Below are 26,427 nucleotides of genomic sequence, written 5' to 3'. Positions count from 1 at the left end.
AATTTTGGGACCAAGCTTGGTTGTTATAGTATTTGGTTCTGTAAACTTTTGGTTTTCTACAGTCATTATATATATATTGTTTTCTTGATTTTTCTCACTTTGTATCAGTTCATATAAGTTTCTTCATGCTCTTCTATGTTTTTCATATTCACCATTTCTTACATTGCAGTAATATTCCATTGTATTCATGTACTACAATTTGTTTAATAATTACTCAATTGGTGGGGATCTACTTTGTTTCCAGTTCTTTGGTACCATGAAACGTGTTGATAGAAATATTTTTATGCATATGGGGGATTTCTGTCTTTCTTAATTGGAATACATGTCAAGTATTAAGATCTCTGAGTCAAAGGGCTATGTGATTAAATTTGGATTACTGAATATAATAAACACTTTTGTTTTGATTCAGCCCTATTCATATAGACATAGCCAAAGCTATAAACTGAGTGATTATTGTATTGTTCTAAGTCATCACAGGAAAATAATAAAGAAAAGTATATACAGTTCCCCACCATGATTCTATTCTATTAAGTTACTAACCTGATTAAAAGGAATATTCACTTTGGAATTTCAATAGCAACGAGCCTTCCAAATAGCTGTATATGTCTGGTAAGCAGTAAAGAAAACAGTCTTCACTTTTTTAGCTGGGCACTTTCTCTGGAGTATTGGACTGGGCACTGTGTGATATTCACTTATATCACTGAACTAAAAATGTTCATTAAGCTTCAGGATTGATACTTCACAAGTGTAAAATAAAAATTTGGACATAGGGTTGGGGGCAGGGAGTCATTTCTGGAACATTTCTAGAGCAGAGATCCAGCACTTTTTTTAACTTGAAAAGGTATAGAGACAACATGAAACAACCAAATGACAATGAATTTACATTTGAAAGTGTCTTAAAATTACCAACTTGTATATGTCTTTATAGTACCATTAAAACTAAAACAAAACACTTTTAGTGATCCTTTTCATTTTCCTATGCTGCCTGTTCATGAAACAATAAAAAGTCTACGTAGATAGACCTTGAGTTACTGTTTGTATGCAAGCCTTTATTTTTCAACCCTGTATTGAAAATAAATCTTAATAATATAACAAATGTCTCACTCCCCAAGGCTGATTTACTTCTAGACCAATTCTGGGAATGTGGATATAGAACATAAAATACTCCCAAAGTACTCCCAATCTGAAGTGGTTTGGGGGACTGCCAAATGGCTTTTATTGTCTTGGACACAGTATTTAACATTCACTGAATATCTCTCAAGGTAAGTCATTTGGAATAGGTGTTAGCATGGTCTGTAGAGATAAGAGAGGAAAGCTTTACTATTATTCTTGTATATTCAGAAAGCATAATTCCAATATTTAATGTTTATTCCAATATCCTCCTTGAGGGCAGAGACTATTCCTTTTTAAAACTGTATCCCAAATGCTTGGTTTAGTGTTTAATACTTAGTAGGTGTATAGTAAATGCTGGTTCAATTAAATTCATAGAGTATTCCCTAAGCCAGGGATTCTTAACCTTTGTGTGTGTGTTTAACAGTATACTATGTCACAAACACTATGTAAGAAACTATAAAGCATTAGACACAAACTCCTATTATTCAGTGTTTTTAATATGGGATACAAGGACACCCAAGGTTATCAATGGATAGATTTCAGGGAGTCTGAATACTTGGAGAAAAAATTACATCTTTATTTCAGTATCATCGATTACCTTTGTAATCCTATGTATTTTATTTATGCATTTAAAAACACAATTCAGAGAAGGGATCTATGTGCTTCACCAGACTGCCAGAAGGGGTCATGACCCAGAAAAGATTAAGAACCCCTGCTCTGAAGGTATGCTGTCTTATTCAGGAGACAAGAAGCCACATGAAACAAAATACAAGATAGTATATAATTGTGTTAATGTGTGGCACAAATACTCAAGAAGTATTTATTAAGGGTCTACTTATGTGCTAGGCACTGTGTTGAGTGTTGGGGACACAAAGAAAGACACAAAAATCAATCCCTGCTCTCAAGGAGTTCATTGTCTAATGGGTGAGACGAACAACTATGTACTGTTGAAAGTTATGGGACTCAGTGTTCTTGCCACTGGACTATGATGTCTCCTGAGAGTGAGTTTGATGACTGCACAGGCCAGCCTCACTGAAATACATTTCTCTTGCAAATCAAGACATCACTCTCCTGATGTCATTAGTCCTTTTCAATAATGGAGGATGAATAACAATCTGAGAGTTGTTTTAGCTGCTCCCGGGGACACAATTGGCCAGTACCAGTTAGGCAATGCTGCTATTTCTTGCTTCTTCCTCCATGACCAGGTGGGGAGTCATATCCTTACATGTGGTTTTGACCACTTATACTTCACAGGTTATCTTCAGGTTTGGGTGCTAGATTTTTTCCCCTCCTCTATTTATGGTTTTATTTATGATAATAATAATAACATTTATTTAACATCATAAAGTTTGCAAATCTCTTTGCAAATATTACTTTATCCTCACAACCCTGGGAGCTAGGTACTATTATCAACATTTCACAGTTGAGGAAATTGAGGCAGGTGGAAGTTAAGTGACTAAGTGACTTGCCCTGGGTCATGTAGCAATTAAGTTGTGTAAGGTTGGATTTCAACTCAGGTCTTTCAGATTCAAGGTCCAGTGATATTATCCACTGTACCACTTAGCTGATGATTTAAATAGAAATAAAATGCTGACACCAAACAATTAAAATTCAAAAATTTATGTATATTTATATTCAAGAAAACATGAATAGTTTAAAAATGTGACATCAATTTTATCTTCTCTGGTACAGCAAGATTTTGTTTCTTATATGTATATTAGTTGTAGAAAAGGACAACACTTGGGTAAGTGTTGTTAAAATTTAAGTTAACAGAAGCAAAGAGTGAGAAGGAAATTTGAGAAGGCTTAAAAACAATTTTCCCAGGAGTCTTTTTGAGTGGTGGTGGAGAAACTTGACTGATAGTTCATTTAGATCAGGTAATTTGGACAGGGAGATTTTGAATTGACTTAGAGGGTAGGTAATCTATTTGTATTCTTGTGTAATGCTTTCACTAGTTATATTTGTTTCAAGTACAAGCTGGTGTGACAACAGATTATCAAGCCAAGTGGGAAACTATGGTACCAACATGCTATGCAGGACTTGCAGCCAGATGAGAGAATCACAACATCCAAGGTCGATTAACCCAGACATTTCTTTTGATCCTCTTCAACTATTTCCTATTGTTGAAGTATATTGATTTAGGTTAAAACTAAACCCTTCAGACACTGCTTGCTGGCTTCTGTTTCCTAGATTAGAACCATGTCTTACTTCCCTAAGGAGAATGATTCACATCGGGCATTTCTGATCCTGTGGTTCTTTGTACTGAGAAGTCTTTTTGGTCCTGCTTCCCCTGGTATTACTGAATGACATAAGCCTCATCTGAAGGACATAAGCCCTTTTATACTCCCACTTCCATTATTATATGACCCCACTATGGAAGGCCCCTTGTTCAGAACTCTTCTCTCAACTGGGAGAATTGCCTTTATGATTCTGAGGCTCCACATTATTAGAGAGGATGAAGTAATTCAGTGTGGAAGAAATAATACAGTATGAGGATCACAAAGAAAATCATTTTTAAGGGAGTAGAGAGAAATCAATATCAAGACTTGAGTGTATAGAAAAATGAAAAATAGAGGAGAATCAATTTCACTTAGAAGGGACCTTTGCTGCCACCTAGTACAAAGCTCCAAAGGCATAACTTAATATTCCTGACAAGGAGTTATCCAGCTCTGGCATAAAGACTTCTACTGAGAGTGAACACAGTATCTCCTGAAATAACCCATTACACTTTTGGACATTTCTAAATATTTAGAATTTTATTTTCTTAACTTCATTTTTATTCTTGAATGGCCTTTTTTTTTTTTTTAACAAAGGTTGATTCTGGACATGCTAAAACACTAGCCAAGATCCACAGAACACTAAGGATGATTTTCAGGCATTGGCAAGTATCAAGTGTCTTGCTATTTCCTACAGAAGGAACTCATTACCTGTTTTGGTAGTGAAGGATATGGAGTGTAGACTTTATGGAGAAAAATGGGAGCTATGCCTGTCTTTCTGGAGGAAAAGTTTCTTGTTTTGTGGGTACGGTGTACTACTGAATTTACAGTTGGTTGAACAGCTATGATAGTGTTGATAAATGACCCTATCAACAAGGAAAAGTAATTTCTAGTGGAGTGCCAAGGGGCTCTGTCACTGCCCTTTTTCTACATTTTTATCAAAGACTTGGCCACAAACAGAGAAGCCATATTTACCAAAGTTGTAGGGTATATAAAAAGCAGGACTATCAAGAGAAGATAACAAGAAGATGACCTTGAAAGGCTAGAATGCTACTTTAAACCAATTAAGACAAAACATTAAAGAAATAAATATAAAATATTGTATTTTAATTAGAAGAATAAATTGAATAAATAAGGATATGGAAGGTTTGTTTAAGAATAGTTGTTTTGAAAACACCATAAAGATTATGGATGACCACAAGTTAACTGGGTGACAATGTGATGATATGACTGCTAAAAGTGCTGATGTGATCTTTGAATGCATTTGTAAAAATACAGTGTCTTTACCATAGGAAATGAAACTACTATTTTCTTCCATACTGGTTGAATTACACCTGGATTATTTCACTGTTTTGGACAGTGTCTTTTGATATAGGCAAAAAGAAATTGGAATACTACAAAGAAGGTAAAAAAAAAATCTAAAAATTACATTAAAATGAGGAACAACTGAAAGATACTGGGATATTTAGCTTGTCACATAGAAAAAGGGGTAGGCTAACATGTTGCTTCAGACTATAGACCAATAGGAGAAAGTTATAAGGAAGCAGCTATGGGTATAATAAAAAGCAAAGCTGTGCAACAATGAAATAAGTTATATGTCACTAGTAGTATTCAAATTGGATGACATCTGTCAAAGGTTGTTATAGAAGGGTTTCCTGTAATGAACAGGATGTCAGACTAGGTGGTATCTAAGGTCCTTTCTAATTTTTAAGCGTCTGACTGAAAACCTCCAAATAATTTGCTTACCAAAATAATGCGGAAAAAATCAAAATTCTATCAATAATATCTCAGAATTATCTTGCCCTGAATTCATAGCTAAGAGCTGAAATTCTCCAAAACTCTGATGGAACAGAATACTTGATGACCACATAATTAAAATATGTTTAGAAAATTTAATTGTTATTCTCCATGACATTTTTTGCTCTTAAATAGCACCCTGCTTTTTTCACATATTGATGAATGATTTTTATCATCCTAGTTATGTTCTTAATTGCCCTTGTTAATAAATATGTAAAATTTAAAATGTTTAACCATACAAAGTATTAAGGAAACACTGATATTTTCTAGATCCCCTTTTAATAGGAAAATTTTTAGTCATGATCTGCAGAAGTTGGTCCAGGGCAGTTCAAAGATAAATCTTCTTCATCTGTAATTAGAGATGGAAAAAAATGTTTTAATTATTTATGATTATAACTAGCCTTATAAAAAGGTTGCAGTAGTAAAATATGTATCAGAGAAACTGAAGGTTAAAAAAAAAGGAACAAAAAACTAGTTTAAAGGAACAAGAAATAGATACTGGGTATCTGGAATTAGTTACAGTAGCAGAATACCACAATTAGCTCTTGGATCCTGTCCCATGTCCCCTTCTCCAGCAGATTGTCTCCACTATCATCCTCTCACTCTAATTTTCAATCTCTTCCTATTTACTGGCTCCTTCCCCAATGACCACAAACATACCCATGTCATTCCCATCATTTAAAAAATCCTCACTTGATCCCACCATCCTCTTTAGCTAATGTACCATATCTTGGCTTTTCTTTGTGGCTAAACTCTGAGAAAAACTTCTACACAAGGTGCTTTCACTTCCTTTCATCTTACTCTTTCCTTAACTCCCTACAATCTGGCTTCTGACCTCATCATTCAACTGAACCTGCCTTCTCCAAAGTTGCCTTCTCTCAATCCACATGCTTCTTGACCTTTCTGCAATAGTATTTGGCACTGTTGATCATTTTCCTCCTGGACGCTCTCTCGTCCCTAGGTGTTTCTGATATTGCTCTCTCCTGGCTCTCTTCTACTTATCTGATTGTTCCTTCTCTCTCTCCTTTGCTGGACTGTCATCCATGTCATTTTCACTATTCATGGCTGTCTTCAAAGGCTCTGTCTTGGGCCCTCTTCTCTTATTCCTCTATGATCACCGTGTGACCTCATTTGCTCCTATGGGTGGAACAAACATTTCTGTGTAATTGATTCCTAAATCTTTTTCCATTCTTAGTCTCTCCTGAATTTCAGTCCTATCACCCCCAACAGTCTCCAAGACACCTCAAACTTGATGCCCTCTATATGACTTAAACTCAACAAATCCAAAAAAGAATTCATCAATTTTCCTTTTAACCTGCCTCTCTTCCCTATTATTAGTCATCCAGACCAGCATACTCAGTGTCATCCATGACTCCTTACTTTATTCACCCTACATACTCTATTTCTAAACCTTGCTGTTTCTAGCTTCATAAAGTCTCTTATATATGTACTCTACTCTCCACTCATACTGTCACCACCCTTGTTCAGGCCCTCATCACCTCTCACTTGGATTATTGCAATAACCTTCTAATTGGTCTGTCTTATATCTTTCCTCACTCCAATCCACCCTCCACTTAATTGACAAAGTGATTTTCCTAAAAGATTGGTCTGATTATGTCACCTCTCTGTTCAATGAGCTCCAAGGGCTCTCTATTGCCTTCAGGATCAAATGCCAAGTTCTCTGGTATTTACAGCTCTTTACAACCTATCATTTTGCTACCTTTCTAGTCTTACATTTTACTTACACTTTACTCCCCTCCATTTATACTATGTTAAAGTCATTCTGGCAAATTATTCCATATCTTGTCTCTATGCCTTTTCACTGGTGGTCCCTCATGGCTGGAATCCAACTTTTACCTCCTGCTTTTGGCTTCCCTGGCTTCCTTAGCTGCTAGTGCCTTTCCCTCTGAGATTATCTTCCCTTAATCCTGTATATATCTTGTATGTACCTAGTTATTTTTATGTTTGTCATACCCAGTAAAATGTGAGCTCCTTGAATACATGAGCTGTTTTTGCTTTCCTTCCCCACCAAAACTTAGCACAGTTCCTGGAATATAGTGAGTGCTTAATAAATACTTGTTTACCAACTAAAGCAAAAAAAAGAAACCTAATATGCTATATAGTATAAAAAGCACTAGGCTTGGAGTTATGGGGCCTAGATTCAAACTCTGTCTCTTCTAATAGTTGTATTACAGTAGTCAAGATGTGCTAAAGGGAGTATGCCAAAATTTACATGGAAATAGAAATATTTTCTTGGTTCTGAATTCTAGTAGCTATTTATGTAGTTTTAAGGGACACTGGGGTAACATAATGGGCAAAGTCTTCAAATACAGCTTTGTAAAAGAAACAAACATTTTTCAAATAGACATTTCTTACATGGCTACTTTCTAAGAGTTGGGGACATAATATTAAGTCTTGATATAGTTTAAGGTATTTCTTTGGAGGAGGTAAAATAAGCAGTTTAGGCTCTTGGCTTTCTGATAGTACCTCATAATATTGGGAAAGAATTTAGAGAAAGATTCATTATTATTTTTATGATTACATTTTTTTAGAGTTAAATATTGCATAGTGGATATAGGGTTGGGTTTGGAGTCAAGAAAAATTTGGTTTAAATCCCACTACTTACATTTGCTAGCTGTGTAACCATGCAAGTTATTTAACCTCTCAGAGTCTCAGGCTACTTCTTCTGTTTCCCTACCTTCCTTCCCTGGGCCAATCCTCCTCCCCCACCCCATACCCTGGGCCCAATTATCAAGGATTTATTTTTTTCTTCCTCTCACTATATCACCTCTGGAAAACAGAACCAAACAAAAATGAACACTTTATAACAAATAAACCTAGTAAAACAAAACAAATTTCTATATTTGCCATATCCAAAAATGTGTCTCATTATACATATTAGTCTGTCATCTTTCTTGTGTGGATGTAGGTAGCATTATTCTCCATCAGTCCTCTGGAATCATAATTGATCAATATGTTGATCAGTTCTTAAAATCTTTTAAAATTGTTCTTTTTTATAAAGTTGATGTGATGGAATAAATTGTTCTCCTGGTTCTGTTCTTCAGAATCAGTTTATACAAGTCTTCCCAAGTTTCTCTGAAATTGAATCTTTATTTCTTATAGCTCAATAATATTCTATTACATTCACATACCATAATTTGTTCAACCATTTCCCCAATTGATGGGTACCCCTTAGTTTCCAGTTCTTTGATATTACAAAAAAGAACTTGTACAAAAGTATTTACTAGGGTCTTTTTCTCTTTCTTTGTCCTCCTTGGAGCACGGACCTTGTGTTAAGATAATGGATTTAGCAGATACTCTGGGACCCATCTGGAGATTTAAACTGACTGAATTGACTTGATTAATGGCTGACTTCTAGTTAACTAGATTCTAAGCACATCTGACTGGTACTTGAGAGTACTTAAGAAAGCATGGTTCTCAGAAGCTGACACTTTGAACTTTGACCACCTTCTGGCCCAGTCAACCAATCTACTTGAGGAGCCTCCCATATCTGGGAGGGGACAGGAAGGAGGAAGCTGAGCCTGCACAGGGAGCTTGCTCTTTTTGGCTGAGACATTGGTGTGGGGGCAGGGAACTTCACAGGGGAGTTTAGGAAAGTGAGGATTTCAGGCTATAAGAAATCTGTTCTCAATCTTTCTTTCTTTTACTACCTTTCAATAAACCCTTAAAAAACCTAAACTCATTTATCAATGATTTTAGTCAGTTTCCCCCCAAAACTGGGGGGACAGATTAGAACCCACATTTAGAATTCTAAATTACACAGCCTAGATATAGTATTTCTGAGGCCATTTGCCATGAGCTGCCTTCTATTCCCTCTTCCTCAGTTCCCATCACTCATGTGCCTTCTGTCACTCTCTTCTCCACTCCTGTTTCACATGATGAAGTGGCTTTACTCCTTTCCCAAGGTTAATCCCAATACCTGTTCAAGTGATCCCATTCCATCTTTTCTCTTGCAACAGATTGTCCCATTATCCCCACTTTTTCATTCATTTTCAATCTTTCCGCTTTACTGAATCATTCCCTATGGCTTACAAACATGCCAATGTCCCTCTTATCCTGAAAATCCCCTCACTTGAACCTTCCATCCCTCCTATCTTTTTAAAAATCTCTTCTGCCCTTTGTAGCTAAACTATGGAAAGGCTATCTACAATAGATGTCTCCACTTTCTCTCCTTTCACTCTCTTCTTAATCTCTTACAATCTGGCTTCTGATCTTATCATTCTACCAAACTATTCCAAAGTTATTAATGATCCCTGAGTTGCCAAATCTAAGAGTCTTTTCTCATTCCTCATTCTCCTTGACCTCTGTAGCCTTTGACACACTCTTCCTTGATAGTCTCTTCTCTCTAGGTTTTCAGGACACCCCTCTCTCCTGATTTTTCTCCTACCTATCTGCCCATTTCTTCTCTGTCTCCTTTGCTGGATCCTCCTCCAGATCACACCCTTTCAGCTCCATGCATTCTCTCTGGTTGTTCCCCATGCCTGGAATCCTCTCTACCAACTACACTCTGACTACAGACTTCCTTGGCTTCCTTTAAGTCCTAACTAAAGTCTTACTTCCTATGAGAGACATCCAAGCTGCTGTCTTAGGTAGAAGACAGTCCATGATCTGTTGTGGTTGATCTAGCATCCCCACACTTGGGGCTCTGGGAACTAAGTCTATACTCTTTCTTATTTTAGGAAATCCCATGTTGCTCCTGGGCCAGAGGCTAAGTCTAAGGCTATCTCTGAGAATCCCTTCATTTCTGACCCAGTTTGGAGTAAGTCCATGATCAATTGTGTATCCCTAAGCTACTAGGCTAGCATGGAGCTCTGATAACTGAGTCCATGGACCTGGTCTACCCCTATTCCACAGTTGCTTGGTTACTGGTTACTTGGGTATAAGCTGGATTTATGTTCTTGGGCTGGTAAGATGACCCTGTTAGTTTCTCCTTTGATTTCCCAATCACTTCTCTGTCTGGTTTCCTCAGATTGTTGATAGAGCAGCTGAAAATAGGAATCAAGGCATGTGGAACTAGGCTATCCTGCTACTCTGCCATCTTGGCTTCCTCAGGCATTTTCAAAGACTATAAATGACATGTTTGATCTTTGTCATCTGAAAAATAGTTTCCACACAGACAAAATTATACTCTTGACACTTATTAGGTGCCTGTGTAAGTAAATATCAATATCCTCAGTTTGCTGTAAAAATCAAACTTCATTCAGGACTTTTAATATACTAAAATAAATAATTTTTAAAGATAAAGTTAACAGATGCAACTTAGACAAATGTAACCACCATTTTATAATGAGGTAGACTTTTCTACTGACTCACAATTTAGGGAAATACTAAATGTTTAGTGTACCAGATATTATATGTTTTTCACATATTTGTAACAGAAGAAAGCTGTGGGTTTGTTTTTGTTTTTGTTTGCTTTTTGCGGGGCAATGAGGGTTAAGTGACTTGCCCAGGGTCACACAGCTAGTAAGTGTCAAGGGTCTGAGGCCTGATTTGAACTCAGGTCCTTATGAATCCAGGGCCAGTGCTTTATCCCCTCACTACCTAGCTGCCCCGAAGAAAGTATTTTAAAGCATAAAAAGGACCTAGATTATTTTTAGACTCCTAAAATTATCTCTTTTGGAACTGTTTAGTCTTATCGGTTGTGTCCAACTCTTTGTGACCCCATTTGGGGTTTTCTTGGCAAAACTACTGAAATGGTTTGCCATTTGCTTCTCCAGCTTATTTTACAGGCCAGGTATGAACTCCTAGAAAAAGAGTCTTCCTAACTTCAGGCCCAGCATTCTATGCATTGTTCCACCTACCTGCCCCTTTTTTGGAATAGATGAATGCAAAATTTTCCTGTAAATATAGTTGTCTTGAAAACTATCAGTTTCTTTTTGGGGGGGGATGGTGGGCAGGGCAATGAGGGTTAAGTGACTTGCCCAAGGTCACACAGCTAGTAAGTGTCAAGTATCTGAAGCTGGATTTGAACTCAGGTCCTCCTGAATCCAGGGCCGGTGTTTTATCCACTGTGCCACCTAGCTGCCCCCCAAAACTATCAATTTCAAATAGATCATTAAGTAATTCTAATCCTTCTTATTTCATTATGAGTTGAATCACCAATCAATGGTTAAATTGAAAAATACATATAAATTCAGTAAAGTGTTACTTCAAAAACAAAACAAATGAGAATATTTTAGAGTATTAAAGGCAAAAAGAATGACCAAATCAATGTAAAACATATATGTTGTACATGTTTACACACATGTACACATACAAATATACACTACCTGTGTGGGTGGGTATGCACATGTATACAAACACGTATATGTGTATGTGTATAACATGATCATCTTACCTTCATAGGTTGTTCCACACCAAATACAATACCGATGTTCTTCTCTTAAATATCTTGTCAGAATTTGTAATTTTTCCAGTACCTAAAGGACAAAATAAGACATTTCATGTAGTGGACCCCCTTATTCACTGCTACTCATTTGATTATACACAGCCAACCAATACCAAATTACACACAGCTAACTAATACTATCACTGTCTACTAACTCTTTCAATGACCTTTTAGTTTTCTAGAGTTTGGAAGTAACAAATGAATACTCAATATAACCAAATGTACCAAATTATACACAGCCAACTAATACCCTCACTGTCTACTACTTCTTTCAATGACCTTTCAGTTGTTTAGGGTTTGGAACTAACAAATTAATAATGTATCTTGATATGGCCAAAATGCATAGTTCCTGGGGTGGCTAGGTGGCACAGTGGATAAAGCACCGGCCCTGGATTCAGGAGGACCTGAGTTCAAATCCGGCCTCAGACACTTGACATTTACTAGCTGTGCGACCCTGGGCAAGTCACTTAACCCCCATTGCCCCGCAAAAACAAACAAACAAACAAACAAACCCAAAATGCATAGTTCCTTAATTCTGTTATATATGAAAATATTTATCCTTAAAATAACTGCTGTCTGTTATGAAGGAACGAGGTATTGAATAAATTCACTGAGACTAAACTAAACAGAACCAGATCAAGGATTAGCCTCAAACAAGTGTGTATGAAGGTGAAAATATTTTCTACTAGACCAACTTACCCCCTTTGTGGAGAGAGTAATTTTTTTTAAAAAAAGGTTTTTTTTAACAAGTGAAGCAAAACAGCACACATTTTGAAAATAAGATAATTTCTTTTCTTTGTGGTAGCTATTAATTCCAAGGATAGATATATTTTTTTTTTTTTGTAGATTAACTGGCATAACCGTTTTGAGTTACAACCTTGCCATTTATTAGCTATGCTGGCATTTAGCAGGCTATTTAATTTTTCTGTGTCTCAGAATTCTCCTCTGTAAAATGGGCATAATCCATAGACTATTGAACCCACAAAGTCATGGAAGACTCAAAGGAGTAACATACATAAAGTAATTTACAAGCTGTAAAGAGAAATTAAAAAGTCAATTATTATTTGCTTCTTTTTTTGTTCACATTTTTGAGGGGAAGAAACTCATTAAGGGCACTTTGAGAGATTCAGGAGAGGCAAGAAAAGAATAAAAAACTAAACATAAGCACTGAAGATACTTATCAAGAGGGAAATAAGTTTTAAGGCAGAAATTTAAAATCGTGGCTAAAATGACTATAAATTATCTGTAGATTTAATTTTTTTTTGGTGGGCTGCCCCTATTTAATATTAAAAATCAAAATTTGACCAAAAATCCAAGTTAATTTAAGCACCCTAACTATGATACTGAGAAAAGAATCACTAAAGCTTTCATGAGAAAATTTTAAAAAGGGGGCAGCTAGGTGGAACAGTGGATAAAGCACTGGCCCTGGATTCAGGAGGACCTGAGTTCAAATCCAGCCTCAGACACTTGACACTTAACTAGCTGTGTAACCATGGGCAAGTCACTTAACCCTCACTGCCCCACAAAAAGCAAACAAAAAAACCCCAAAACAAACCCACAACTGAGAATCAAAACTTACACTTAATTCTTCACCACCATATTCATCTTCTTCCTGTTCTTTCTCTCCTTTCTCTTCTTCATCTTCTTCCTCTTTTTCTGGCATGAACCAGTACCATGGCTCCCTGGGAACCTGAATATCCTTAAAACAAGTATTACATGAGCTACAGTATATAACAGGCATCACTTATGAGACCATTAACAAAAGTACATTAATTTGTACCAATTACTTCCATATGAACTTAGTATCTGGGCCAAATTTAGTATGGGGAGTTAAGTGGGTAGCTCACTGTGATATTGGGGTTCAGAAAATAATGGGGGACCTCTAGGTCCAGAGTTTCCCCTTCTCTAAACTGCCTCCTTTCCAGTTATGTTTCCCAGACTAATAAGAAAGGAGATTAACGGCCTCTTTTCCACAAACAAATCAGGTTTTATTAACGGTAACAAAATTTACAACACAAGTGGAGTTAATAAAGCTAGCAACAATGAGAAAGGGGATAGAGAAAGTTATAATCTAATCTCTAGGGTAAAAAGGCCCCAGGTACCTCGAGTAAGCTCTATTTCTTCAGCTACTCAGTACAGCTTGGGTCTGGCAAAAACTAACTCAAACACTAAACTTGTTTCCAGCTTAGCTGGCTTAATGAGCCAGCCTTGCTGTAAGGAACACAAACTCACCACCACCTGGAATCTGCCGTTCTAAGGAGAATCAGCTTTTCAGTGTCTCCTGGTTAGGCCCAAAGATCAAACACCACCAGCTCCTTTCTCCCTTTTCTCCCTTTCTCCCTTTCTCCCTTTCTCCCTTTCTCCCTTTCTCCCTTTCTCCCTCTCTCTCTCTCTCTCTCTCTCTCTCTCTCTCTCTCTCTCTCTCTCTCTCTCTCTCTCTCCCTTTCTCCCTTTCTCTCTCTCTCTCTCTCTCTCTCTCCCTTCCTTCCCCGTCCCTCTCTCAGAGTTCTCTCTCCTCCTGCCTCTCTCACAGAAAGGGTGGTTCTACAGCCAGGTTGAGTCTCCAATTGGTTTAACATACTCCCTGAACTGTCCCCATTATAATTTGGCCAGGCTCATGTGGGTGTGGGGGAACTCCTAGGTGGGGGTTAGGTACTTAGTTGAATACTTTGACTCAATAAATGTTCTTTGTGTTGTTTGTTCCACAGTCTCTTGAAGTACACACCCATCTTCTCTTAGGCTTTTAAAGCTTGCATCTTTTCTGACCATGATGAAACAAAGATGGGGTTATAAAAACTCCAAATCACAATTAATTCCTTACATTAGGAACTCATATATAACCATACTTCAAGGTAACTCATTTTTACTCTCTTGATGTAAAGGACATGAGATAGGATCCTAAGTTTAAACAGAGTTTAATATACAATTTGACAAAAAGAGTCAATTTGATTAAAAAAGATTCAGTATACAATCTGGACATAGTAAAGAAATTGTGTCAGTTAAAAGACAACTTATCATATGTAATCAAAAAGGCTACCAGCTTCTCAGAATCCAATAATAAGTAAAAACAAAACAAAAATCTTTAGTACTAAAACTATGTTAAACATAATTTAATCTTCCTTTGGTGATTCTGAAGGTGCTTAGAGATTTTGAAGTGTCTCAGTCTTCATCATCATCACCAACCAGCACTAGACTGTGGGTATTCAATAGGGCTGTTCAATTGAGATAACTGGACAAATATTATTATTTTAAATATTTAATATTTTTGTGAATTATTTTTGATGATGATATAAGTCAGTTTAAATGCTAAAATAATCTGCTTATCTGAAAACAAGATCAGAGGTTTACCTTCTGTGTGTCTAATTGATGGCAGGCTCTCTGGCTTCTTCTAAGATCACCTTCTAACTTCAGTTCTTCTTTTTTACTTTTGAGTCGTAATCTGATTAAAAGAAACTGTACCTGTGTCACATTTGTATCAGTTCAAATATTTTGTGCACACCAATATTAAGAAATATATCTTGGTAGAACAAGAAGAAGTAAGATTTTAAAAGGGGGAAAATTAAAACCTGAAAAATTTTACCGAAACTGATCTGCAGCTTTTTCTTCAGCTTGGTTTCTCAAATGAACTTTTCTTCGGTAATTTTCAAGTTCTTCCTCTGCTTTCCGTTTTATTAATGTCTCATGACCAATGCCACTTCTTCCTATTCAAATTAGGAACTATGATGAGAGAGCCTATTTTTCTCATGTTAACACATTATACTTTAAATTTGTAAAACTTATAAGTATGGATATAAAAATTTCAATCACTCAAAGAGTATTTTTAAAAAGTTGCATAGGAGAAAATATGGGGGCAGCTAGGTGGCCCAATGGATAAAGCACCAGCTTTGGATTCGGGAGGACCTGAGTTCAAATCCAGCCTTAGACACTTGACACTTACTAGCTGTGTGACCCTGGACAAGTCATTTAATCCTCACTGCCTTAGGGAAAACAAAAAAGAGAGAGAGAAAAAAAATATGCGTTTGTTTAGGTTAAAAATTTCTGAGAACAAGTTGTACCTCAGAAAAGTAAAAGGACATACAGTAATACTAATCAAACTATGAAATCATGAATTTAAGAGGTTGGTTTTTTTTAAGGAAAATGTGGTAATGGCTTTCATGCATGCACCCAAAATAAACTGAATGTTATTGAATTGATACATAAACTAATAATAAAAGTTTCTAAATCTTAAATTATAGCCTATATATTACAGAAATTATCCAATGCGGAAATCTGTCTTTGTGATTTCCTTGACAGAATCTGAATGACTAAAATATATGTTATTCAATTAGTGTTATAAAAATTTTAAAATAGCAGTTCTCATGATTTTAAAACTGACTTGGTTCTAGCTAAAATTTATCTTATTTTCAACTTGAAATTTTATGGGTTTTCTACTGGCTTTAAACATTTACTTTACATTTATCTAGGAAAAGGTCAGTTTCTAGAACGATCATGAAAAAAAAATTTCCTAAGTGCTTATGACCTGACATCACCAGATAAAGAAATTGACTTGTGAAAAGGAAAAGAAAAACTTGGCTAATAATTTGTATTTGAAATTAAAATAACAATTCAGAAACAGTTACACACCTGTTTTGATGTTCAGAGGAATGGGTTCAACAATGCCACTGCCTAGAAAAAAGTAGGAAAAAATTTTTTAGAAGTTTTCTTTTCCAGGACAATTTCAGAAAGGCCTGGAAAAACTTATATAAACTGATGTATAGTGAAGTGAGCAGAACCAGGAGAATGATGTGCACAGCGACAGCAATATCATTCAATGAAGAACTGTGAATGACTTAACTATTCTCAGCAATACAGTGATCCAAGATCCAAAGGACTAATGATGAAGCATACTATCCACCTCCAAAGAAAGAAATGAACTCAGACTGAAGCTATTTTTCACTTTCATTTTGTTCTTTAAGTTTTCTTATACAAAATGACTAATATGGTAATGTTTTACATAATTGTACATGTATAACTTATATCTGATTGCTTACCATCTCACTGAGGAGACAGGGGAGGAAGGAAAGCAGTGACAGAATTTGGAACTCAAAATTTTAAATAAAAATGTTTATTACAAAAAAAAAAGGAATTTTCTTTTCAAAACACATATAAATGCTTTATGTAATCAGACATAACTGCATGTTAAAACACCATGGCCAGTAAAGTACAAGGAGAATGGAAGAGTTTGGAAAAGAAGAACAAGGTGAGGATACTGAATCAGAAAGATTGCTGATAAATGGATTTCTGCTGGTGGAAGGGATTCTGATTGTGTTAAATAAGAGTAGGAATATTGTAATTTTGAATTAAAGGTAATTAAGGAGTTAGATAATTCTAAACTAAGAAAATGGGAGACCTGTCATTAATAAATTAAACCTTGTTCAAGAGCTTGTACTGATGAAGGTGTAGACTTGCCCACTGAACAGATGGTCACCAGAAATTTGCCATAGCTATTAGGCAAAAGGTTTAATTAACAGTTACAAACAGCCTAAAATATTGCTTCAAGCAAGTATAGACAAGGTAAATTTTGCAGTGATTTACAGAAAGTGTAATATGTTTGTGTTTCTGCTAGTACCAAGTAACAGAATCACAGAACTGGGAGGTATCTCAGAGGTCAGGCAGTTCAACCCATATATAAACAGGAATCTTCAGAAATGATTACATTGGGGTAGCTAGATGGAGCAGTGGATAGAGCACAGGCCCTGGATTCAGGAGGACCTGAGTTCAAATCTGACCTCAGACACTTACCCTTTCTCTATCAGTTTTCTCACTTGTAAAATGAAAAAGTTGGATTAAATATCCCTAAATTTCCTTCCAGCTCTAAATCTACATTCCTATTATCCTTTAATGAAAGAGCACAACACAAACCTTAATGAGTTCAAGTGACTAGGCCCAAACTAACTCTTTTTTTTTTTTTTTTTTGGTGAGGCAATTGGGGTTAAGTGACTTGCCCAGGGTCACACAGCTAGTAAGTGTCAAGTGTCTGAGGCCGGATTTGAACTCAGGTCCTCCTGAATCCAGGGCCGGTGCTCTATCCACTGTGCCACCTAGCTGCCCCCAAACTAACTCTTAAGATACTCAAAGAAATAACGTTATGATTGCTGCACCAAAATTAGTAAACTATGAAGGATTATGAAGAATAGGCTTGGAGAAGGGCAAATGTCCTCATTTTCAGATGAGATACACTTTGAAAACCATAAGTCAGTAAGCATGACTTATGTTCCTTGCAAAATCTAGAATGTATGGTTTGTGAGAACTTAGAAAAGAAATTATTGATCATTATAAGTGAACATAGCTTCAAAGCCAGACCATGTCAAGCTAACCTTGTTTCCTTTTTTTAACAGTGTATTTATATTTCATTAAAGCATTTGACAAAATTTTCTTATGCTATCCTTTAAGCTGGAGAGACATTAGATAGATGACAGTACAGTTATATGGGAAAAAAAACAAACCAGAAACAAAAGCCCTGGCTGAATGAGGCGAAGTAAAGAACAATTCTTAATGGATCAATGTTAACATGAAAAGAGGTTTAGAGGGGCATGCCCCTGGGATCTGTCTTTGGCATCATGCTATCACATATTTTTATAAGTGAGTTGGATTGGGGGGCCAGCTAGGTGGCACAGTGGATAAAGCACCAGCCCTGGATTCAGGAGGACCTGAGTTCAAATCTGGCCTCAGACACTTGACACTGACTAGCTGTGTGACCCTGGGCAAGTCACTTAGCCCTCACTGCCTCGCAAACAAACAAACAAACAATAAGTGAGTTGAATGAAGACATAGAAGGGAAACAAGGAAAGAATTTATGATACAGATTCAAAATCTATGTCTGACACCTTGGTATTCTTGGTGTCACAACCTTGCAAGACACTTAGTTTCTTCATGTACAGGAAGAATAAAGATAACTATAATATCTACTTCAATAGTCTGTTGTGAGGATCAAACGAGATAATGTATGAGGTTAAAGGAGGTACATAAATTGTAGCTGTTCTTAAGACAACTTTCTAAAATTTAACACCAAGCTGTGAAAGCTAGCTAACATGTTGGATGACACTGAGGAACTAGGTGGCACAATGAATAGAATGCTTGGCCTTGGGTCAGGAAGACTTGGGTTCAAATCCAGCCTCAAATACTTATTAGCTGTGTGATATTGGGCAAGTCACTTAACCTCTGATTGCCTCTGTTTCCTCATCTGTAAAATGAGAATAATAATAATAGCACCTCCCAGGGTTGCTAGATCAAATGAGATAATATTTATAAAGTGCTGACAGATAAGAGGAACTATTATTATTATTGTTAAAGCTTCAAAAAGATCTTAACAAGCTAGAATGATAGGCTAATCAAGAAGAAAAAATCTAACAGAAACAACTAGAAAATTGTATATATGAATACAAATAAATCAAACTAAAGAAGTACAGGAGCAAGAAAGCATAGACTACCAATGATTTCTTTGGAAAAAATCTAGGAGTCTTTGTGTAATTTCAATGAATTTGCAAGCTTAATGAATGAGCAATGTTACATGTCTATCAAAGAAGGTAATATCCTAAGCTGCACTGAGAGACGTATGAAGGAGTTGACATTCCCACTGTGTTCTGCCCTGGTTACAATGAATCAGAAGCATAATGATAAGTTTTGACCACACACATTTTTGGATAAGCTGGAAATCTTTTGGAAGAAGCTGATTATTGTGTAAAGAGTACTGAAAACTATACCATGCAAGAGAAGGCTAAATGAACACATGGGGTGTTTGACCCAGACAAATGAAGACTTCACTGGGGGTGAGGGGTCTTACTGCCTTCAATTACCTGAAGGGTTATCATGTAGAAGAGAGATTAGACTTGTCCTTCTAGGGCCCAGAGAAAAAGACTAGGTACAATGAAAAAAAGATGCAAAGAAGAAAATTTAGGCCCAATACAAAGAACTATTTCTTAATAAATACAGCTGACCAAAATAGAATGGGGTGTGTGGCAGTTGGTCCCTCTTCACTGGAAATCATCAAGTAGAGCAGTACTAGACAAAGGATTATTGTTAAGTTATAGACTAGACTAGATGGTTACTGAGTTCTCTTGCACTCTTAGATTCTGTGATACTGCCCAATATATATGTTGCTTTGGCATAAATGACCATCAAAATGAAATCTGAATATTAACACCCCCAAACCCACCATCTTCCTGGCCATCCAAATATCGAGGTTTCAGTGGGATTTATTTTGGTCTTTTCTGACATCCTAAAGTAGTTTTTTAAATTGTTGAAAGACACTGGATGTGTTAGCATGTAAGCTCCTTGAGTATAGGACTGTCTCTTGCATGTATATCTCTAGCACTTAACACAGCACTTTGTACATAACAAGAGCTTTTCATTCATTGCTTAATATATTCAGTGCTTTAAAAAATACTTTTTATTCATTTATTCTATAGCTTAAACAATGGCTTTTCAAACTCAAAAGGAGAATGAAGAATCACTATAAGCCAGCTAAGTAGTTCCTCAAGCAGTGCCAAAACTGTAGAATAGAATAAGATAGAATCTTTTCTTCACCCTGATGCTGCTCCTCTGTTCCCTGGTTATTAGTACCTCTGCTCCACAACTGTTTCCCAGTATTTACTGTGGTCCCTATCCAATCTACTTCCCATTCTAAGTGTTGCTAACTATAGATTGAATTTAATAATGAAGGGATGGGGCAGCTAGGTGGCACAGTGGATAAAACACCAGTCCTGGATTCAGGAGGACCTGAATTCAAATCTGACATCAGACACTTGACCCTTACTAGCTGTGTGACTCTGGGCAAGTCACTTAACCCTCACTGCCCTGCAAAAAAACCCAAAAACAAAATAATGAAGGGATTATGGATTATCCCTTGCCCTAAATGAAATGCGAGAGATTTGGGTGTTTTGGCCATGGTTTAGAAGTAGTTAAGAAGGGGCAACTAGGTGACACAGTGGATAAAGCACCAGCCCTGGATTTAGGAAGACCTGAGTTCAAATCTGGCCTCAGACACTTGATGCTTACTAGCTGTGTAATCCTGAGCAGGTCACTTAATCCTCAATGCCCCTGGGGGGGAAAAAATTGGAGTTAAGAAAATGAGAGAATGAAACACATGTTATACAGGGAGGAGCTTGGACTAGACAGATGACTTCTGAGGTTCCTTCCAGCTTTGATCCTATGATCTCTCTGGCCTTCAGTTTCTTCTCAAACATTCTAAAATACTTATTACTCATAAAAATTTCAATTTTGAATTAAAATTTTAATTAGAATTTGATTTAATTTTCATAATATAACTTACCACTCTTGCCAAGAGCCTGTCCACTTTTATACCCCATCTTTTGAAGCAAAGCAAATCCCTTGTTTTCACTACCCAAAGCACTCTTCAAAACATTATCACGTCTTTCTTTTTCTTCTTCTTTTAAACTCTTCTGTCTATTTTTTAGATTTGCCTCCAGATGCTTTTCTTCTTTTTGATGAGCCTCTCTGACTCGCCTCAACATGGGCAATCCAGGTCTGATGTCTTCTCTAAACAACAACATCATGGTTAATAATGCAGACAGCCCTTGCTTTTTTTGACATTTAGTATTACATGGAATTGATTATTTTTTTTCATTGCCTTTACCCATTCATTTACTGCTTCCATTAGTAACACCGAAAAATATATATATGTTAAAATAAATAATAAAATTTTAAAAGAAACAAAAACACTTAACATATATTAAAGCAAGAGCATACATCGTTTGGTTTCTAGTAATGCCTGACATTCTAAAAAGATTTCATAAATATTATTTTGAGGTAAATAATATAAGAAAAGTATTATCTTTATATGGAGGATAGAAATTTAATGTCTCATAGAGAATTAATTTATTCACTAAATTAATTACTCTCTGGAAATCATATGTAAGAAATAGGAAATGAGGCCTGAAATATTATTGTAGCTGTGACAATGAAAGAGATGTGATAAGCAAAATGAAACGCTAAATGGTGACAAACTGGATATAATTATAATTGTGTTAATATCATTGGAAATGATAATGAAAAATAAGATGATTCAAAAATGACATCAAATTTCTAAGCCTGGGTAACTGGGGAAAGGGATATCACTGACAAGGAAAGGGAAACTGAGACAGGAAGAAAGTGCTGAGGGGGAATAAGTTTAGTTTCAGACTAAATCTGAGATGAGACAGTAGGACTCAAGAGGAAATATTAGTAGGCAACTAAAAATAAGGACTGAAACTCAGGAGAAAGGACAGAATTAGAGCTAGAAATTTGGAGGGGTCTTTTGCTTAAATATTTTTGTTTGTTACAAGAGTAGATTCAGTTGAAGGGAAGGAGTATAGCTAGACCTGAGCGTGATCTGAAAAGGATTCAGTAAAATTTACTAATAAGACAAACCCTCAAAACTGTTATCTTTCTTGTCTCCTTGTCTAGTGAATTATATTCAATTTTGGGTTCCACATTTTAGAAAGGATATTGACTAGATGACACCTGAGATCCCTTCTAGCTTTAAATCAATGAAATAATGAAGTATGTGAAAGGTTATCATGAGGCAGAGAGATCAAACTTCTTGGTTCCAGAAGATAGAATGACAACAAAAATGGATGAAAATTGGCAAAGAACTGGAAACTGAGGGGATAACCATTAATTGGGAAATGGCTAAACAAGTTGAGGTATGATTGTGATGGACTCCTATTGTGTTATAAGAAGTGATGAGCATGTAGATTTCAGAAAAACCTGGAAAGACTTACATAAACTAATGCAAAGTGAAGTGAGCAGAAACAGAATATTGTACACATTAACAGCAACATTGTAGGATGATCAACTATGAACAACTTAGCTCTTCTCAGCAATACAGTGATCCAAAATAATTCTAAAGGGCTCATGATAAAAAATGCTATCCACATAGAGAAAGAAGTGATGAAGTCTGAATGCAGATCAAAGCATATTTTCACTTTTTATATATTTTTTTGATCTGTTTCTTATTTTACAATATGATTGATGTGAAAATGTTTTACGTGATTGCACATATATAACCCACATCAAATTGTTTACTATCTTAGGAAGGGAGAGAGAAAACTTGCAACTCAAAATTTTAAAAAATGCATTAAAAATTGTCTTTCCATGTAATTGGAAAAAGTAAAATACTATTAAAAAAATAAAGGCTTCATTTCTCAAATATGTAGAGAACCAAGTCAAATCTACAAAAATAAGAGCCATTCCATAATTGATAAATGGTCAAGGGATATGTACAGGCAGTTTTCAAAAGAAGAAATCAAAGGTATCTATAGTCATATGATAAAATGATCTAAATAATTTAGAAATATGCAAATTAAAACAATTCTGAGGTACCATCTCAAACCTATCAGAAATGACAAATAATGAAGGGGATGTGGGACAATAGTTACACTAATGAACTGCTGTGGAGTTGTGAACTGCTCGAACCATTCTGGAGAACAATTTGGAACTATCTCCAACTGGTTATAAAATTGTGCATATCCTTTGACCCAAAGAGATCAAAGAAAAAAGAAAAAGACCTATGTCTACAAAAGTATTTATATCAGCTCTTTTTTTGTAGTGGCAAAGAACTGAAAATTGAGGGGATACCCATCAATTGAGAAATGGCTGAACAAACTGTGGTATATGAAGGTGATGGAACACTATTGTGCTATAAGAAATGATGAGGGGACAGTTTCATAAAAATCAGGAAAGACCTACATGAACTGATGCAAATTGAAGTGAACAGAATCAGATCACTGTACACGGTAACAGCAATATTGTAATGATGATTGACTGTGAAATACTTAGTTACTCTAATCAGTGCAATGATCCAAAACAATTTGGAAGGACTCATGATGAAAACTGCTATCCATCTTCAGGGAGAAAACTAATGAATTCTAAGTACAAATTGAAGTATAACCTTTTCACTTTATTTTTCTTGCTTTTTTGGTAACATGGCTAATATGCAAATATGTTCTGAATGACTTTACAGGCAAAATGGATATCCCGTGGCTTCCTTCTCAGGGTCGGGGAGGGGGTAGAGATGGAATTTGCAACTCAAATTTTTCTTTAACGTCAAAAATAAATAATTTCTTAAAGAATAAAAAAAAAGAATTAGAGCTGACCCAGAATAGAATTAGTAGCCTTGTAAAGTCTTCAAGCAAAGGACAGATGACCACTAGTAGAGGTGCTGCAGAGGAGGTTTCTGTTCAGGTATGAGTTGTACTGGATTGATGTAGGATCTTACTAGTTTTGAGACTGTAAGATAGTGATTGTAAGATAGTTTGAATCATAGCTCTCTTAAATACTTGGGAAAATTACTTCTCTTCTTTGAGCTTCAACTACCTCGACTATGAAATGAGAATATAAGACTGGCTGAATTCTAAACAAACTTCTAGGCTGAAACCTTGTAATACTACAGTTTTCCTTTTTGGTTTCCTTCTTTTCTTGTGAATCAACCATTATTGTTGTATACAACATGAATAGAGGAGGTACATATTTACTTACTTCACATTAATGAAAGAATCAGACATATAGTCCTCTTCTTCTGCCATGTTTATCTTCAGTTCTGAACTTCTTTATATGGCAACTTTAGCTATAAAAAGGAGTTAAATTTGTAATTATTTTTCAGAAACTAAAAGCTATACTTAAATTAACAAGAAAAATTTGGGCCCTTTGAATATTTTTGGTATCGTCAAGTCAATTTCACAGCATCAATGTCTTTCAAAATTAATCTCCAGTGATAGAAATCATCTCAAAATATGAGTTTAAGAAGGCATATTCCCACTTTTGATTTGAATCTGCATTAAAACATGACAAATGATCAAAGGCTTCAAGGCATGACAAAAAGCAAGAATAAAGTAGCTCATGGAGACTTTTGAAAAATGGCTAATGTAATAAACAATTTTCCAAACTACTATTATGGATATTCATTTTCATGATTTCAACAATTATCTCTAAATGTGATTCCTTATTTTACAATTCCAACCCTGAACTTTGACCTGAGCTTCAGATGGGGATATTAAATTACTTACAAATAATTTTTACCTATATTAAGAACTAGCATTTTACCTATCTAAAACTAAACTTTTATGATGTTTAAAATCTAAATTGTGTGATCACCTTAAATTAGAAGCTTTAGCACCAGTCTCTGGGCATTAAACATTTATTAAAGCATACAGGTATTCACATGGAGTTCAGAAAGTTAAGAAAAGGCCTATCTAGCCTAGAGTTCCAGCCTTGTCAGGTTCTTCCTCAAGTCCTCCACCAGGAGCCTGCTTCAATCAGGAACTCCCTAGCAAACTGATCTTGGAAGCTTTTTATAGGTCTGGAGCATGGGTAGTCCTTACACACTACTTCAAGCTGCACTGGTTTGCCTCATCTAACTAGATTACAATCTAGTTAATTTGTAGGCCAATTAGCAGTCAATCACTCTCACTTAATTCAATCAATTTAGATTAATCTCCTGGTGGGCCTTTGAGTATCTGCTAAATCCCATTATTTTATCACACTTTTCTTTCCCCTTAAATCTGTTCAGTGAGGTCAGCATTCATTGGGTTAAGTGATTTGCCCAGGGTCACACAGCTAGTTAAGTGTCTGAGGTCAATTTTGAACTCAGATCCTCCTGAATCCAGGGCATCCACTGTGCCACCTAGCTGCCGCCTCTTCCTTTCTTATATGTGTCTTTGAATCCTCACCTTTCTTTTCACCTTTGTGCCCTTCCTCCTTCTCCCTTGCCCCAGTCCTTTCTCCTCCTTCTGGCTCTCCCCTCCCCTCTTCTCCCTTGGAATCTTATTCTCCCCTTTTCTCTGTCCTTGTCTCCCACCTCTGTCTTTCTCTCTTCTCTGGTTCTCTTCCTTTCTCCTTTCCATTTTCTTGGTACCCCTCCTCTCCTCCTCCCTTTTTTTTCTGGTCCCGCCTCTCCCCTTTCCTTCTGTTTATCCTGGTCCCCTGTTTCTCCTCTTCTCCCTGTCCCCCTGGTCTCTCCCTTCTCTCCTCTTTCCTTCTCCTTTGCCTTCCCTCCTCCCCATCCTCCTCTCTCTTCTTCCTTCTTCCCTGTCCCCTTTACGTGCTTTCTCTTCTTCCCTTCTCCCTGTCCTTCTTGTCCCTTTCTCTTCTCCCTGATTCCCTCCTCCCTCTTCTTCCTCCTCCTTCATATCCCCTTCCCTTGTTCCTCTCTTTTTTCTTCTCCCTTGTCCCCTTATTGCCCTTCTCTCCCTCCTTCCTCCTTTGTCCCCTCTAGTCTCCCCATTTCCTTCTCCCTAGTCCTCTCCACTCTCCCTTCTTCCCTGCCCCGCTTATCCCTTTTCACTCCCTCCCTTCTTTCTCTGCCGTCTCTACTTTTCCTTTCTTCCTTCCTCCTCCCTCCTTTCCTCTTCCCTTCTCCCTTGTCCCCACTTCCCCTCTCCCTCGTCTCCCTTCTCTAGGTTCCCCTGGCCCCGCTCCTCCCTTTCCTTTCTTCCTGTTCCTTTGCTCGTCCCCCCCCCTTCCCTTCTTCCTTCCTCCTTTCCCCTGCTCTTTTCCCTTGTCTTCCTTCCTGTTCTCCTTCCTCCTCCTTTTCCCCTTCTTTTCTTCCCGTATCCCTGGCCCCTCCTTTCCCCTTCCAGTCCTCTGTCTCCTTCATCCCTCCTCTTCCGACCCCTTCTACCTTCTCCCTTTTTCCGACCCCTTCCCCCCGCCCCTCCTCCTCGTCGTCCGCTCTTACTCTTCCGGCCAGCTCGCGCCCCCTTAGACTGCGAGTTCTTCGCACACTGATCTGTGAGACTCTCACCCACTCCACGCTCAGGCCGCGAGCTTCCTCCCAGGAGACGGGTCGCACTCTGGGACATCGCAGCAGCTTCGCTTCAGGCGCGCAGTGCGCTTGCGTGGCTTCTGTCAGCGGCA

General features: G+C 36.8%; 1 protein-coding gene across 2 annotated transcripts; it reads right to left on the bottom strand.

Moving 5' to 3' along the window:
- Positions 1–5,207: 5,207 nt before the first annotated feature.
- Positions 5,208–26,401, bottom strand: GPATCH11 (G-patch domain containing 11). Of its 2 annotated transcripts, none has more exons than XM_043982843.1 (9): positions 26,249–26,401; positions 24,052–24,139; positions 20,846–21,072; positions 16,159–16,200; positions 15,116–15,236; positions 14,884–14,974; positions 13,115–13,234; positions 11,485–11,566; positions 5,208–5,475 (listed from the first exon to the last, which is right to left on the bottom strand). In XM_043982843.1, exons 2-9 carry the CDS (start codon positions 24,096–24,098, stop codon positions 5,420–5,422), a joined length of 786 nt encoding a protein of 261 aa, XP_043838778.1. In that variant the 5' UTR covers positions 24,099–24,139; positions 26,249–26,401; the 3' UTR covers positions 5,208–5,419. The 2 variants fall into 2 exon arrangements, with proteins under 2 accessions (XP_043838778.1, XP_043838779.1); XM_043982844.1 differs by lacking the exon at positions 5,208–5,475 and adding an exon at positions 5,516–6,263.
- Positions 26,402–26,427: the final 26 nt, after the last annotated feature.

Source organism: Dromiciops gliroides, chromosome 2 (assembly GCF_019393635.1).
Source record: "Dromiciops gliroides isolate mDroGli1 chromosome 2, mDroGli1.pri, whole genome shotgun sequence".
NCBI classification, from domain to species: domain Eukaryota; kingdom Metazoa; phylum Chordata; class Mammalia; order Microbiotheria; family Microbiotheriidae; genus Dromiciops; species Dromiciops gliroides.
This window is presented reverse-complemented; position numbering and strand designations above follow the sequence as displayed.

Excerpts from the sequence above, each read along its gene's own strand:
- GPATCH11 (XM_043982843.1), bottom strand. The coding sequence starts at position 24,098 with ATGGCAGAAGAAGAGGACTATATGTCTGATTCTTTCATTAATGTGAA. Across the intron at positions 14,975-15,115 it reads AAAGCTGCAGATCAGTTTCG|ATTACGACTCAAAAGTAAAA; the intron begins GTAAAATTTTTC and ends TCTTTTAATCAG. Across the intron at positions 13,235-14,883 it reads ATCAATTAGACACACAGAAG|GATATTCAGGTTCCCAGGGA; the intron begins GTAAACCTCTGA and ends ACTTGTTTTAAG.